This window comes from Clinocottus analis, unplaced genomic scaffold (assembly GCF_023055335.1).
Source record: "Clinocottus analis isolate CAN_PGR_092001 unplaced genomic scaffold, fCliAna1.0.p SCAF_3, whole genome shotgun sequence".
NCBI lineage: Eukaryota > Metazoa > Chordata > Actinopteri > Perciformes > Cottidae > Clinocottus > Clinocottus analis.
This window is the reverse complement of record NW_027176042.1, coordinates 15,677,977-15,695,739: the sequence shown is the minus strand read 5'-3', so window position 1 is coordinate 15,695,739 and position 17,763 is coordinate 15,677,977. Positions and strand designations below refer to the sequence as shown.

General features: G+C 40.6%; 1 protein-coding gene across 3 annotated transcripts in view; it reads left to right on the top strand.

Annotated features, from left to right (window-relative positions):
• Positions 1–237: 237 nt before the first annotated feature.
• Positions 238–17,763, top strand: part of cacna2d2a (calcium channel, voltage-dependent, alpha 2/delta subunit 2a) — a 136,963-nt gene continuing 119,437 nt past the window's right edge. For all 3 annotated transcript variants that reach the window (XM_068594217.1, XM_068594216.1, XM_068594215.1), the window contains exons 1-2: positions 238–669; positions 5,975–6,056. In XM_068594217.1, the coding sequence (XP_068450318.1) occupies positions 554–669; positions 5,975–6,056 (198 nt within the window). In that variant the 5' untranslated portion in view covers positions 238–553. The remainder of the gene's footprint in view (positions 670–5,974; positions 6,057–17,763) is intronic.

Genomic DNA, 17,763 nt, shown 5'->3' with positions numbered 1-17,763 from the left:
CACTAAAGATCTGAAGATTATTTCCATGCAGTCATCTGTGCTCTCATGAAGGCCCTTTATAGAGAATACAATGGTAACATATCAACATTCCCACTCCCCTTTCACGTAAATCATATTAATCTAAATACGATAGTTTATTATTATTATTATTATTATTATTATTATTATTATGAAAACCGGAATGGGAGCATTCTGTGGTGGCGCGCTTTACCCTGTATGCTTGTTACATTGGAGAGAGTGGGAGAGAAAAGGAGCAAGTGTGCGGCGGCGGAGAGGGAGGGAGGACAGCGAGTGCGCAAACAGGCAGCAGGCACATCAGCAGCAGCGGCAGAGCATCTTCTTGATCCTGATCTCCCGTCTCTTCAGCTGCCAAATCCTCTGTGCGTCTCTGATTGAGATTTCACTGCCGGCTGAAGTGTGCCGAAGCCTCCGCCAACCATCACCTCCCTCCACTCACTTTCTCTGGAGCTCGGTTATTCTTAGCTCAGCTGCGAGACACTGTCCTTCCGGTCCTTCTCTTATTTATCCCAGTTTCTTCAATATTTAATGGAAAATGGCGATCTGCGCGCCATCGTACGGTGTTTTCTGCCTCTTCGCGATCCAAACTGTACTTATCATATGCGTCTCCACGCCGACAGGCGGGACCCACCTCTTCCCCCAGCACTACACGTAAGTACCCTGCACCGTTTGGGGGGTAAACCGAGCGGCGAAGCGCGGAACCGGGACAGGTGGCCCCCGCCGAGCCCGCACATGCAGCGCCGCGCACCTTGGAGCTGCTTGTCCCTGATGCTGAACCACAGAAGACGCAGTTACCGTCTCTGATGCCGCGTTATGAATGTCGCTCTCACGAAAAGCCTGTGTTGTTGTTCGTGGGCAGTGGCATTTAATACCCGAAGCCTTATTCAATTTCAACACGGAAACAGGCTACGGGGAGCGTGCACAGGTGTCCCTGGCGAATAAGGCACGCGAGCAAGATTTTATTAGAACATCCACAGGGATAAAAAAAAAAAAAAAAACTGATAATAATAGTCGTTGTTTTTTGCCGCCGCTGCATGGGGGAGAATATCCCATTTACGCATGATGGATTGGATAGGCTGAGCTACAACGAGGCTAGTCATAAAAGTCCTCCACTGGATACTGCACGCGCACCAATACTCATCTCTATCCCACAGCAGGATATTCTGGTGTTTTTAACAGGATGGAGACTAAACCAATTAGTTAATGCCGCAGGAGCGCCAGCTCTTTAAACCTTCAGCTGGAATACCTGCACCTCAGCTCGAGTCTCCCAGAACTTCCAAACTACTTGCGTCGACTCTGATGGGGCCAAATGTACAGCGTCATGTTTGCTCTTGGTCAGAAACTAGGCGGCGTTTTTCTTGTAATATATATATATATATATATATATATATATATATATATATATATATATATATATATATATATATATATATATATTGAAATGTACACCGCTGTTACATGTGTTTTTGAACGCATGCAGTCACCGCAAGCTGAACATCAAGCTGTGTAAACTATTGTTGGACTTTTTCCAAGGTACACCTGTTGGGAAACTGTTTCGCGATTAGATTTGTGTTTAAAAGTGTATTTTCTTCCAAAATGCGACCACTGTAATTTCACCTTGAATGACACATGGAGCCAGACTGAGACAACACGTCTGCACACGCTTCAGTTTACCAGCTTGGCGTGGTCGAACTATTCAAACAATATTTTTCCTTTTTTCTTTTTAAAGTGAACGTTGCTTCGTTTGATATTACATGTTCAGACTGTGTGGTCCTGTAATAAACCCACTGAAACCAGTGCAAAAGTTCCCCACTCAAGTCTTTACCCGATGACGTGTGACGTGAACACGATGTAGCCTGTAGTGAGGGTGATTAGTCAGTCAGGTTCACAGAAATGGAGAATCTAATGATTCCTCCCTGATTCATCCACTGGGGGATCTCTTTGTTATTCCTGGCGGCCAAGGTGACTTTCAAAGGAAAACCACTAATCTTATATTAGGCCTATTGTTGATTGACTTTTAATAACAATTAGCTGCATCATTGATTTAATCACTTGAGTACCATAAAGAAAAAGTGATGGTGATGGTTTGGTGATCAAATTCACATGGATTCCTGTACTTAATTAACATTTTTATTTTGTATTTTTAAATCTTATAGTATCATCTCCTTTTGTCCCTGAAAATACAGCTCATGTTTTTGAGAAAATGCATTGATTATTTGTTGGACCTATTCTAGAATACAGTCTGATTAGTTAATAGAAATAGTCTAAATCTGGTGATATATGGACCCTGTATTATTTTCAGGCATCACTTGCGTTTTATAAACTAGGTATTATGTCACCCACATCAATGTGCTAGTTATCTATAAGTGGATGGGGGCGGGTGATGCCGTCCATCAGGTGTTTAGGCCTGACACACACATCAGTTGGAGCAAGTGTGTGTTTGAGGTCTAGCTTAGAACATGTGTCCATACAAAAGGGCAGAATAAAATAATGTTAATTCTTACATTTCCTACATGTTGGCGCCTAAAGGCACCGCCTAATTTCTTAAGCAGTTTTATGTGAATAGTATTGTAGTATTGATTTGCTATGCATGTACATTTGTTCTGTCTGTATTATTAATGTGTGTGTGTGTGTGTGTGTGTGTGTGTGTGTGTGTGTGTGTGTGTGTGTGTGTGTGTGTGTGTGTGTGTATGTGTCTGTGTATGTGTGTGTAGAGGTAGAACGTGTTTGCATAGGGGAAATTATTTCTGCATTTCTCATTTATGTGCACGAAACCTGTTTCCATAACTATAATCTAAATATACAATCTTCTTCAGGACTGTAAAATATCATCGCTTGGCTGAGTCTATTTAAATGTCGGAGCAATTTTCTTCAAAATTTAGTAATTTCCACACATGTGAAAATAGTCCATCTTCTGCCCTAAAAAATATTTTAGCGTTCGTACTCGGAATGACAAGATCCATTGCAGCAGAACGAATACGGTGACGGTGTGTGGCTGACACACAGGTCGTCCATCCAAACTCATTTCACCACATTTTCCCACAATGTTTCGTTCCTGACATAAAACATAATACACAGAAAATAGTAAAAACACAGGCGCCAAATAGCAAAGATGTTGTACTACATTAGACTACAAAGAGCCTGATAGCATCAGTCTGCTTTCATGTCGTAAAAATGTTTCTGTTTTTAAGAGAGATCACAGCTTTCTCAACACAGAGCGTCTGCAAGCATTCATTGAAGATGAAGCCTCAATAGTGCATATCATTTACCAAAGAAGCGTCTGCTTATGTCTCTGTAGTTGTTACTGAATTGAGGGTTCTGCACATTTGGGTCTGTGATATATTCTTCTCTTTTAATTTAGAATTAGTCCAACATCAGTTTACAGCATTTTACAAAAGTGCCTTTAAATAACAACTTTATGTGATCTTGCTTGATGCAAGTCAGTTGTGTTCAGGCTCCATTGTCGACTCCAGTGTCACTTATATCATCCCTATGAGTATTTAAGTGACTTTTTGATGAGACTTGACGTATTCAACATAATGAAATGGAACAAAAAATGAAAGCACCAGGAAGGAGGAGTGACATGGCTAATGTGTGGCTGACACACTTTCAATTTCCTTAATTGTCTTTGACAGAGTTTGGCAACATGGGCAAAATGTATGTGCAGTAACAATCACTTCAATATAACGACGATGCCTCTAAACAACCTACAAGTAAACAGGACCATAAGTGAGATGATTAGCTATTTCTATATAGTTATTACCAATGCTTGTTATTAGTGCCACCGGGTCAGATTCCGGCGAAATAAGACAAAATCATGCAGGTTCATCAGAAACCCCTTTAGATGGGACACCAGTGCGACCTCCAGACAGACCCGGATACGGTCTCGCTGCTGCCTTGGACCTACAGAGGTGGACTGCTCTGCTCCTGGCGGCGGCGGCGCCAGGAGCAGAGCTTCCCCTTGCAGCTCCCCCGGGCCGCGCTGGTAGCCAACGCAGACGCCACGCTGCTGGAGGCCCAGGCCGTATTGCTTGGCCCGCTGGAGGGAAGGAATGTACGGGAGAACCAGAACCAGAACTGAGAGGAGCACACTGTCAGACCCTGCTGCAGTAAAATAAATGGTTTTCTAAAAGGAATCTGGTACTCAGAAACTCTACCGCCTTTGTCCACAACATCAACACAGAATGAAAGTTCCTCGTCGTTACTTTAATTGAAAAAAAAACTTGTCAGCTTGTCATCACTAATCTACAAATCTGTGTCAAAGATCTTTTAATATGGAAATTACTTCACTATTAAATAATTGAATCATTGCCCAGCCTTAGTTTTAGCTGAGCGAACTGAACAGGGTTTACCTTTTACCTGCTTACTCATCTAGTTCACATTATAGACGATATTATTCACCCTTAGTTTAAATTATATATTGCAGGAAAACAGTCATACCCAATCTAGTATAATCAAATCTAAAATATTGTGCTGCTTTACCAAAATTACCAAGCTCGGTAAATCTGTATTTACATACCTAATATAATACTTACTTAATATAAGGAATAAGACATTCTTACTGGATGTCATTCTGTGTGTGTGTGTGTGTGTGTGTGTGTGTGTGTGTGTGTGTGTGTGTAAGTGTGTGTGTGTGTGTGTGTGTGTGTGTGTGTGTGTGTGTGTATATATATATATATATATATATATATATATATATATATATATATATATATATACATATTACAAATATACGCAGGGCGTGTATGTATGTATGTATATGTGTGTATGTGTGTGTGTGTGTGTGTGTGTGTGTGTGTGTAGTCTAATGAAGTTGTGTAAGACGTCTGCGTGGCTCGGGGCAGAGGTATTGTCCCTCACTGTTAGTATCACTGTGTCCTCCTCGGCTCTGCTCTCACTGTGAGCTTGTTTTCATTTCGTATCGAGGTGACCTTTTCATAGTCAGCGGCCTCTCCCCAGCGGTCGCGCTCCGCACCGTCCTTTTGGAGGCCCTCTTGCTCGCTCTTCATCTTGTCCCCCGTAAACACAGCCAGTGCGCCCGGCGTGTTTGCTCTGCCTCTCGATGAGACCCGCTCTGGCTTCGTGATTATGGCGAGCCAGCGCTGTCACTACTTGGCAGATTTGTGCAATTAAATAAATCTGTCTTCCCTCTTGTCTTCTGAGCAAATCTGACATTTAAAGATGACATTTGTTTCAGTCATCATATTAAAAGACAAATGACTCTGTTGTGTTGGTGATGCTAGTGATTAGTTATCTGCAGACTGCTGAAAGGGAAAGGTTGGCATCGAGTCAGTGGTTGGCTCGCAAACACATAACAGAATGTATTCATGTGATTGCTGAAAGATGAGCTTCCATAATGTATTTACTTTTTTTGTGAGAATTTCTTGCTGTCCATACTTGTGAATTGCACAGCTTGAATCCAGGTTGGCAGGTTAGCCCCTGCTGCTGCTTAAAAATAATCTCGTGAGAATCTTGATCCATTAAGTCATTTGTTGCTTGCTGGGAGATATACAGTGATGAGCTTGAGCTGTTTGATCTCTTAATTCCCAACTTGGCTCCGTCTAACAGAGATCAGCTCCTGCTTAGGGTGCATTTCTGTCAGACCTGAGCAGTTTTATTGCAGAGCCACTGATCCCAGCCGAGCCAAGACAGGCACGTTCGCTACCAGTCCTGCCAGGGCCGACCAGATATATGCAAGATGGAAGCTGCTGCTGATTAACCCAGACATTAGGAGAGGCAGGACAGAGATGCGTCCAGATAGGGATCCGGAAAGGCTGAGAATATGGCAGTTTGACAACGGAGAGAGATACACAAAGACTGGGAGGGACTCTTTCTGAAACAGTCGTGCTGACGCACTTCCTCTCATCCAATGACAAGATAAATTAATGATGATGACATCCTCAGGTGATAATGTTGAGTGTTGCAATTTGAAAATTGTCAAATTTTTTCCCCCCAGGATGATTCACTGGGCTGGGCGCATCGAGAAGGAGCTGGAAAAGGTTCTGCAGCACGTCACCGGAACTCAGCAGATGAGATCGGTAAGTTGACGTCATGTGACACAGCACTTTTTTGCATTATTACTGCATTATTAATCGAAACGATTTTACTGGGCGAGGTTGTACAACATAAGCTTCCAAGTGTGCGTGTGTGTCTGTGTGGCAATGTTTGTGTGAGCACATTACCTCTAATAAAGACTTTTGAGTTTAGTATTAACTTTACTTGAGTTTGAGTATAATTGTACTTTTTTTTCACTGTAAATTTATTTTTGTTAATTTCACTATCTTTTGTGAGTCAGATATCACTCCTGATACCTCTGGATTGATATTTCGTAATCTAAATATTACAGTACAGATATGCTGGAAAACAAGTACAATGCTTTTAATAAGTTAACAAATTGTTTAAACTATTTTGAAGAAGCATACCATTTTAAAGTTCTCACACTAAATGACACTTTTAGCAGAATACGGTGTGGGTTGTTTGTCTCTGCGTGCTCATATGAGGCTGTGTGTAACACGTGTCTGTCTCGTTGCCGAGCAGATGGTTGAACAGAGTGTGATTGACACTGTTTCATCATATTTTTGCCATGTGCGCATATTCACCGTGCTTCCAGGGTTTGTAATGCATCCTGAGATAAATGCTTCATTATTGCTGTATGGGTGAGTGTGATTCATCCAGCCGGTACCATGCCTGTGGCGGCTTTAATGCTAGCAGTAACAGTGGTTAGTGTGATGGCTGTTAGTGTGGTGGTGACGTTGATGGATCCCAGAGAGGAGAAAGTGAGTTGACAGCGATGGTGCTGGTGGAAAGGTTAGTGACCAGTAGTGGATATCAGATAGACACTCAGACTGCATGATACAGAGAGCACTGATCCAGTTTGAACCACACAACAGAGAATGTTTACCCATCAATTTACATATTAGTTGCATTTTCCAGTTTGTGCAAATACATTCACAGTATTCATATGAATCAATGTGTACTTCTAAACTAATGACTCATGGTTTCAAGGTGAAAGCATATTGTTGCTTTGTGATTAAAAAAAATCTAGAGGCAAAAATAAAAACGTCATCAGTTCATCAACTATGAAAACCAATCTTGATTAAAGCTTGGTGACAATGCATTTTTCAAAGTTATTTTTGTCAACTGATAAAGAAGCAAGTCTTCCTTCAACTGTCCTTCCAACTTAGACAAGATAACTTAACTTGGAGAGACATGGGTTTTTAGCAGAAAGTCACAACAAATATATATATATATATATATATATATATATATATATATATATATATATATATATATATATATATATATATATATATATATATGTATTTCCATTTTTATCCCTTTCTTTCTTTTTCTGATAAGCTGATTTATCATTTTATCTATAAAATGTAAAAAAAAAAAAATAGGAAAAAGTGTCTATCATAATTTCCAAAAGTCCAAGGAGCTGCCATCAGATCGCTGGTTTTGTCTGATCAGCAGTCCAAAACCAAAAGATATTGATTTAACAATCCAATAAGCGGTGAGGAATGTTTGGTGTCTTTGCTTTAAAAGAGGAGTTGCTGATTAATTCCTGTCAGTCACCGAATCGATAAGTTGAGTAATTGTTTTAGCGCTACAGTATTTAGACATGTGTCATTGTGTCTCCTGACTGCTTGTTGTAAAACTTGGACATAGCTGAACATAACAAGACCTCATGTTGAGATGTGATGGTGACATGACGTTAAGCGCTTTCTGCCCTGTGGACTTAAACTAATTGAGGCTACATGTTGCTGAAGTTTCCTCTGTGGGCCGAATCTGCTGAAGCCAGTCGCTCTAAAAACATTAAGTCCACTCCAGTTACGTCTTGTGTAGGATGACCGTATGGCTGTGTGTGCGTGTGCGTGCCGGCCTGCCAGCGTGCACAGAGCGGGTGTGAAAGAACATTTATCATGGCCCCAAACAGGAGTCGTCACAGGGTGTGCTAAATGGCCCAGCATGCCTAGAAAAACCATTTTCTAAATGGATGCCTCTCTCTATACGTGTGTCTGATAGAAATCTTCCCAGGGCTATGCCGGCTGGTAACAAGATTGCCTCCCTCTGCGCCCCCTTCCTTTTCATGCGTAGTTTATTCTCGCAGACAAAAAAAAAAAGAAGTAAAGTGTGTGCAAATTATTTTTGAGTTTGTCTTACATGGAAAGAGACAAGGAAGTAAGTTGAATATAATGTAGTCTGTTCTGTTCCTCTTGGTTGAGATATTGTTTTTTCTAACAAGCGAGGTAGCGGGGTGAAGGAGACAGAAAGGCCGAGACAGGGCAGCACAAAAATAGCTGAATATCTTTAGCATTAGTCTGAAATGTGCAATAGTTTGATGTGTTTTAGTTTTTGTATCGAGTTCAAGTACCTCCAAAAATACATAAAACTGAAGTTATGTAAATGTTTAAAATCCCATTCATACGCCGGGACCAGGTTTGGTCAAGGTGATATTCCTCTTCGGGGGAGTGAAAGGAAGATAGAGAGGGTGAGTGATGTATCGGAGGAGTTGGAAGTTTGAAATGGGAGAGTGCGGAGCGCAGATAGACAAGGAGAGTGGGCGGCTTTTAGAGCGGAGGAGGGTTTTTTGAGAGAGAAAGAATAAAGAATGGCTTGACAATTGAGATGGATGTTCAGGCGGTATTGTGTGTATATTTAGAGTCAAACTACTTAAGATGGATGAAATGATAGAGAGGAGGAACGAGAATTGGTAATTGTGAGCAGACAAATGCTGTTTATAGTCCTTATCCTCCTCATTATCCTGTGTTTGATGTGTTACGTACAGTATGTTCTGATGGACACTGGCATTGTCTCCCTATCCTCTGGCTTTTTCAGAAGCGTTTAAATAGACACACATGAGTGCTCTTGGACAGAAGTATGATCAGCTTAATGCGCATCATCAAAGTCATAGTCAGTTTTATTTGTCAGTTCTTCTATTTGTGCAAACATATAGAAAGTTTGAAATTGTGTAAGTAGAACTACTGATTCTGGAGTAGACTAGCCTTTTTGTCTTATACATAATTGTAATGACATACATAGAATACTATATAAGTAGTATTTTCCTTTGTAGCTGGTGAAAGTGGAGCTAATTTTTACCACTCATGTTAGTCCAGTGGTTCCCTACCTCGGGTTGAGTGACAATTAGTGTGGTAAGAAAGATGCTCTGCACTAATTGCATATTCAGTTTTTGGACTTTAATCTCTTTTCAGACACTGGATAAATTGATCTCTGTGGGCCATGAATAGGTATTTAAATAAAAACATCTGACACAGTTTAAAAGTGAATTTTCTTTTTGGTGGACAAACTATGCTGAATTTTTAATCATCACTCCAAAAGTAATGCATGTGTCGTATTTTTGAATAAAATATTGTCCTCTGAAGTGTAGTGGAGCAGTAGTATTAAGAATCAGAAACTATTCAATGAACTCTAGTACAGTACTTAGAGTAAATGTACTTAGTTCGCCCTTAAAATTTGCAAAAATGCGTACACACACACTCAATTAAGCAAGCATCTTAAATGGCGATGCCATGCAACATGTGTTCAACTCTCAAATTCATTTCAATAAGAAGAGTGTAATCGGCATGAATAATTTAGCCTGGTGCACATGACTGCTCCTGAACCCCTCGGTTCCGCCTGACACTTTACAACTCTGCACTCTGAGGATCTGTCTGCCGCACCTCCACGCCCTCTTTCCTCCTGCCGTTTGCTGCTCATGATTACTGGAAACCTGAGACGACTCATATTCCGATCAATATACCCGCACGTAGAAGCAGGGCGGGGAGACAGAATGCCAATTAATGAATGTGGTATTCATCCAGTTTTCACATGAATCTTATTAATCACATGAATCTTATTTTTGCTGCACTTTTGGCTTCACTCTGTGTGTATCTTTTTTCATGTGGTCAACACGACAGTCGTCGGCCTGCTGACCTCATGCTGGCTGCAGGTTTATCTCCATTCAACACAGACTTTTTGCCTCATGGGTGTCTGTGTGTGTGTGTGTGTGTGTGTGTGTGTGTGTGTGTGTTTTTTGTGCGCATTCGGGGGTCTTTTTTTTCTTCTTTTTTTTCTACGTCAACATAAATGAAGCCTCTCGTTCAAATTGATCTGCACTGGTATGTTTTTATGACTTGAGGGAGATGTTGTATACAGGCTGAACACAATTCCAAATGTCTTCTACAAACCTCCCTCCTGCTTCTAGAAAAAGAAGACAGCTGGCTCCAACAAACAGATATCTCTATAAAGTGCACTGGTGGATTTATTCACTATCGCTGACTACAGGAATTTTCCAATAATCTGTCTCAAATGCCCAGCGCTACAAGACATCCCCCGCCCCCCTCACACACACACACACACACACACACACACACACACACACACACACACACACACACACACACTTTCTATCGCTGATGTCAGCTCCCGCCTCTCCTAGTGCGCTGATCTATTAGTGGACAATGATTGGAGGGCCAATCAGTGCCATTTGTTTCTTGATGTAATAGCTGCTTTTGCCTGTAGATAGTTTACAGGGAGAGTTAAAGGTCCCTCCTCCCACCCTGAGAAGTTCCCTTTAAAGGAGAGAGAGAGAGAGCTTCCCTCTCGGCTCCCTCCATCTTCTGGCCTGGGCCTAACACAACAGCAGCTTGTTATCTGGCTGTGTGAAACATCACAGGCTATTTCTGCAGGATAGATAGTTTACTCTCTGGCTCCGGTTTCCTCTCCTGCTGGCTCGCCTTAAGTATTCCTCAGTCATTGTATAGCACGCATCAATACGCACCTCAGTTTACTCTTATTGAGGTATTTATGTTAACGTCAATGAATAAATAATTACTACACCACCAGCACACCCTGCACAGTCTTGTCAGCGGGTTTGGAAACTAGTGTGGTATTGTTTTGAGGAAAAATAAGGAGAGTTTTGGTGCTGATACAAAAATATATATATACTTTTTTAATACATCACTTTGGCTGAACAAAATAAGACAAAGTTCTCAAATGTTACATGTTGTCTACAAGCAGCTGTAAAACATTGCTTCAATTAAAATAATCTAACACTGGCAACATTTAGATTTCTATTCAGAACTCTCTAGTCAATGAATAAATACAAAAAAACATGAATCTGACAAAATATTTTATGCTAGCCTTCGATACTCTGTGCTGAGTTGGCGTTCTGACCCAAAACAGCCCGGTGTCAGAACAACACGAGGAGCTGCTTCAGTGTGGGCGGCTTGCTTCAGGGACTGAAGAAACAATATTTATTATTGGCCAGGTATGTAAACACATGATAGATATTTTAATTTAAGGTGCACTCAATGTTGCACACAGTTTACAGGAGGTTATAAATACATTCAGCTAAACAACAAAGAAAGGTAAAAAAAAAAAGAAGAAACATTATGTACATCCAATAAGTGATAAAAAGTGTTGAAGTACGGAGCGTAGTTTAAGCTTATCAGATGCCAAAACATTGACTGAACAGAATACTGTGAGAAAGGATTTCACCGCTCTGGGAAATTAGCAATTTCTTTGATTTAACAGTAGAAATATGCCATTCATGTCACAAAGTAGCCAACAAGGAAAGTGCACTTGTATTTGATTGGCCTAAACAGCTCCGTCCCAAATGACGTCACTTTTTGTTCGGCCTTCTGCTTCGGCACCCCCAGCAAGTGGCACTTTCAAATAAATGCGTGAGTTGTGTTTGTTTTCGAGGCCACACAAAAAGTGCCCTGAAGTTCAATTACTAGCTCTATTGTGATCCATGATAATCACAAATAGATTGTGCAGCCTTGTTTATCTAGTTATCTATTCATTTGTGTGTCCTCGTGGGTCTACTGTCCCATTTTTAAACCTGGCTACATTCCAATTCATACATTGCATCTGCCATTATCAGGAAACGGGGTCACCGGGGTTATACGCATCAGTGCCACCAAAGCTCAGACAGACTGTTAGCGAACCTCTTTTCAATTTTGTGTGGATTCCTTGTGTAACTCAGATGTATCTGCTTGTGTGACAACTCTAACATTTATGTGTATTTACGCCAAACAAAGAAAGCCACAATAAATTACCTGTAGACATTAAAGACATAAAACCGGTAGCAGGCGGGTTGTTAGTGAACGAGTGAGAGCTGGTTACCACCTTTCCTCCCGGGCTCACACTCCCCTGGGCTTACAGCTAAACACAAGGGCACATAAATGCACACTATTTATTTTTCTGCCTTTTTATTGGTTTTCTGACATCGGATAAGGTTACAGGGATTCCTCAGCTCCTTGGTTTGATGGCCTGGTCCTGGTTGGTGGTGTTTGTATGAGTGAAAATACATATATCTGCAGAGTGCAGCCCTGCATGCAGATATCCCGGGGTCGGTCTTAGAAATAATTACATGAAACAGCTTTGCAGTAAAAATGTGACAGTTTAGAAAACCTATAACCACATTATATAGTGGTGGTGCCCTTCCTCCAGTTTCAATTTCTTTATGAAAATGTTTGTATTGTGTGGTAACTGTAATTGCTGCAGATAGTTCACATTTACATTTTACACTATTTTTTTGTGGTGTCAAACCATTGCAAAACATATTACATTACAATTTGAGCAGAAAATTAACTGCAAAATGTATGATAATATCTATTTCAAATCAATCCTCCACAAATGATTTATTCTGTATTTATTGGTATGGTTCTGATTCTAGGTAATATTTCATCATTTATTATTGAAACTGTCGGCAGATATGTCAGTTACTGGACATCTCTGCCTTGAAACAAATGTGTTTGCTTTTGACCTTGAGGTTTTAACTCATCGGTCTCATGAAGGCTTTAAAGACACAGTGACACACGGTGCCTGCTGCTTCTGCAGAGTTCTACTTTCCCCTTGCACACATTTTAAAACCTCATACAGTAGGCAAATTAAGAGGATGAAGCTGTAAAGGTCCACGGGGTGGAAACAGCAAAGAACAAACCAAGATGGTCGGAGTGTTTGAATCTCGTTGATATTCACTGTGGTATATTTGAGGGCTGTATTTGTCTAATTGTTGCTTGATGAATTTAGGAAAAACAAAAAGCAGATGTATTCATGTTCCGATAGCGTCTTTTTGGGGTAAAGGAAGGCCCTGTACATGTTTAAAGGAAGGCAATATAGCATTATGTGTCAAAATAGGATTAGAGGTCTGCTAATGCTTCAGCCCTGTCAGAGGAAGATGCTTTGTTTTGCCTACGCTGCAAATCTTTTCTCCTTGTCTCCGTCTCTATACGCTATTATTTGCACAGCGTATGCGCATCCTTGTGTAACTTTTGGTCGTCCTCCGTTTGATGTTTCAGAGAGCGCATGACGTATCTTCGGTACTATCTTTACAGAGAGAAAAAATAAAACAGGTACAGTTCCCTGAGTGGGTTGCAGTAGTAATGTAGAGTGGCGTGATGCCCTAGAAAATTCCAGGTGTGAAGTGCTTTATTCATTCCACTGCATAGGGAGTGCTTCTCTCTGTGTGAAGTGGTAGGTGCGCTGTTTAGTTTCCATTGTGAACAAAATGTATTTATTTCTCTTACGGCTGTTTGTTTGAATGTGAGAGCGTTTTGGTGCACTGAAGTCTCACACGTTTTGTTCTTCTCTTCTTCTCGTCCTCCTCCGAATGCACTAGTCTGTGATTGATTGGTCACAGTTCTGAATAACTTTAATTGGCTTGACTCAGCAGTGGGTGGTTCTCAAACGCCACGTTTCTGTGGAAGTCCTGGAAAAGCTTTTTCATTTTTGATCTCTCTACTGCCACCTGAGAAGGCTCTTCAGAAGTACTACCTACATATTTTTTATTCCACAGATTGTAGTATTTTTTCTTCTTCTGTAAAACCTAGAAGAGAAGCTCTTCCTCCACAGTCTATCAACTCTCTTCTTTGGCTTCGAACTAGACTCACTCTCATCTCTGCCTTTGGCCCTTTTCCCGGGGCTTGGTTGTTTGATGGGATTTGTGCTCAACCACTACCATCGCTGCGTTACACATATACAGTACTCACGCATGTGCAGTCATGCACACATATATTTGCAAAGACATACAGTTCATCCATTCAGTTTGTTTACCAGTCATTTTCAACAGTATTGCTAACTGATTCAAGATTAAAAAAACAAAACAACGTAAACATAATGAGGAAACTTAAGTATTTTCAAAATGAAAATATCTGTAAAATGCACTTAAAGCATGATTCATGTTTTGGTCATCATGTCTAACCACAAAAAAACAGTGTGTACAACAGACTAGCTAAAATGTTCCCAGACCATGACGGAGGATGTAACCTCCTATAGAGTACCAAAGAAAATGATATAATTGCCTTCACCGCTCTTCTGGCTCGTCGCAGAATACTGCTTGCTTGGAAGTCCACCATCGCAGTCTGCCTGGCTTAAGGATGTAATGTTTTTCCTGGGTCTTGAAAAAATAAAATATACGCCAAAAGGCTTTAATGACCATTTCATGAGGAAGTAGCAGCCTTTCATTTCCTATTTTCAAGACCTGTCAGTGTAGCCCAATGATTGACGCGCGTCAGGTTCTGTCCTTTATCTGTCTGATCTAATGTAACCAAATCTGTGTACTACAAACTCTGTGAACACATGTAAAGGCCATGTCTGTGGGTGGGCGTGTTTTGATAAATTATTCCTCCTTATTTTCTATTGTTTACTTTTTTCTATTATTAGTATTTCTTCTATTTTTTTCACTTCACATTGTCTATTTGCTCTACTTTACTGTCACTTTCTACATTACTTTTGCAAACAGACCACACACACACGCACGCACGCACGCACGCACACACACACACACACACACACACACACTTGGTTACTGAGCTCTATATGCCATATTGTGCATATTCTCTAAAAATGTATGTTAAAAAAATAGTGGATTGAAACAAGGGTCTCAGTTAAACTTGTGAGTTGAAGTACGAGAAGGAACATGTTCATTTCATTAACATTCAACAGAAACCAGGATCTTATCTAAATTTACCCAGAGTGCTGTTGTTTTCTAAACTTAACCACACACAGGATTGATTCAGGATGTGAACTCCAATATCAACAATAGCAAAGTGCTTTGGTTCGTACACCAACCATCCACCAACTACCTCCCACCAAATTGTGCATATGGTACAACATAGTAGTGCTTACTTTTCCTGGAAAAAAACAAAAAAGCAATGCCAATATACACAGTAATCCAGGCATCAGCTACATTTCCCTTAAAACATATTTGGCAAAACAAATTAGTTGGGTTGTCCTTGACCAAAGTCAATTACCACTCTACAATTTTGTCGAAGAATCAATTAGGTGATCTCATCTCATCTCAAGCAATGTCCTGCAAAGATTACCACATCATATTATGTAAATAGATCAGAGCTACTAACTCGCACGGTTTCGCTGTGTGACACACGCTTTTGCATGTTTTCACACGCACTCACGCCACACAACCAATTTCTGACGGCAAAATGTTTTTTTCTGATTTTGGGCCGAGGCGCGTTCGTTCATTTTCAAGCTCCCCGACGATAGATGGCAGAGAGACTAAAGTATCAGGGCTCTCAAGTGTCACGCATTGAGCGTGACTGTCCCTCATTTCGGTCTTAAGTCACGCCCCCCCCCACCACACAGCTGTCCGGCGGCGCGTACTTGTCGTTCTCGCTAGTCCCTGTCATTGTGCTTCGGATAAAAGAGTCTGTTAACTGTAATATAATAATAATAAACTCATTACAGTTGCTTGGAGCAATTAACTGGAAGGAGAAACAGTCAAAGGCGGTGCAGACTTTTGGAACGACCACGTTGACTCGTGCATAAATTGTGGTTACTGTTGAAGATAATGAGTAGTGAGTGGAGATATGTGGGGGTTTTACAAATGATAGTTTCATAGATGAACTGATACAAATGGAGTGATGGTCAGTTGACTACAGAGTACAGGCTACAGTGATGAATGTTAAAAGGAGCACCGGTGAAGAAGTGGTTTAAAAGGCAAACCTGTAGATTACGTCACCGTCTAAAATAGGAAGGACTGTCATTTTAAGCAGGGTGTGCTTTGCAGAGTGGTTAAATGAGGGTTTTTTAAGGTGCAGAAAACCAATTATTGAACTGCCTGTGGAAAGCAGTGACTTTAAGTGCATGCTAAAGGTGGGTAAACTGTCGAGCTTGATCCACCATTTGAAGAAGAATACATTTTCCTTAGTAGTTAATGAGCAGTGTGCTGCCGTAAGGCGCCCGGGGAACAACTGGGGGTTCATTGTCTTGCTCAAGGACACCTTGACAATCAAACTATGGGGAGACCAGTGACCGAGTTCTGATCCATCCAGGAAGGAGATTTCGAGAGTCCAGATAGGTTGTGATAAGTGTTGTTGAAACCAATACTTTTTGGTTTGGTTTTGTTTGTTTAAGAGAAAGTGAAGGTTGGAGAAAGCATGTTGGGTTTTATATAAAACAGCAGGAAAGTCAGGCCGGTATTCAGGGAAGAGCTAGATGTGTACAAGAGGGTGTCGGTGGCGTACAAATGGATATTGTTTATGCAGATTTTTTATAATGTTGGACCTAGAATGGACTCTTGAGGAACACCCGTGGACAGGGACAGTGGGTCAGATAGCTAACCCTCAGCTTTCACATACTGTACACATCCGTGTGAAAACCTTGCCAGAGCACGCCCTGAAAGACCAAATGTCTTTCAGCCTATCAAGCAGAATGATATGGTCCACAGAATCAAAAGCCTTTGCCAAGTCAACAAACACAGCCACACAGTATTTGTTCCTATTGATGGCACAAATGATGTCATTTAATACTTTAAGCATTGCAGAGATATACCCATGGTCGGTTCTAAAGCCAGACTGCATGGAGGTGAGAACACTGTACAACTCTGCTGATTTAGTCATCATCAGTTTTATAACAAAACAGACAGGGACCTGTCAGTCTGTTGCTTATTTTTGACCATTAAAACGTATACAACTGAAAGATTATCATGAATGTAATTTAGAATAGTAGTAAAAAACAGTATTGATGGAGTTTAAAGCGGGGGACGTTGGACTGACTGTGTACTGAATTAACACAAACAACAGTAATGATGTTCTTTTCAAGTCAAACTGCAAGAGAATGAAACACATTTTCACTCCCACAACAAATATTTTAGTTAACAATTTCAAACTAAAGCTGTTTATCACTTCTATACTCATCAATCTGTTAAGCAGCTTTCCCTCCATTGGGCATATTGCTAACGCTGCTCTTATTTTAATAATAGCTTAACTTTCAAATGAAGTATGCCACATCAAAAACAAATCAATAATTGATGGTTACATCAGCTTAATGTTTATATTTATGGGTTGGTTGGCCCTTTTATAATTGCCAGACTTCTAACTTAACAGCTTGTCCAGTAAACCAAGTTTGTTTATTAATAATTCTTGCACTTAGACTTCTTTTTTCTTTTGCCAGTTCAGATGTGTTGGTCCATTGTTGTGGCAGTTATAAAAGGTACATTAACATCAGCACTGTACTCACTATCACTCAGCATGTATTTGTAAATGGCACAGTCAAATCTAATTTAAATCAAGCTAAATGCATAAAATCACATCAATAACTCCACATGTATGATTTAGAAGGCTATGGAACTTTGGGAATACAAGTGTTAGAAAAAACAAATGATGAAATTCACCAACTACTGAAAACTTAATCAATCAGATATGTTTAAATTTCTGTTTGACTATCATTGCTGTAAAGCTGCAGTTTCTGCTTTACATAGGTATTGTGAGCTCGCAG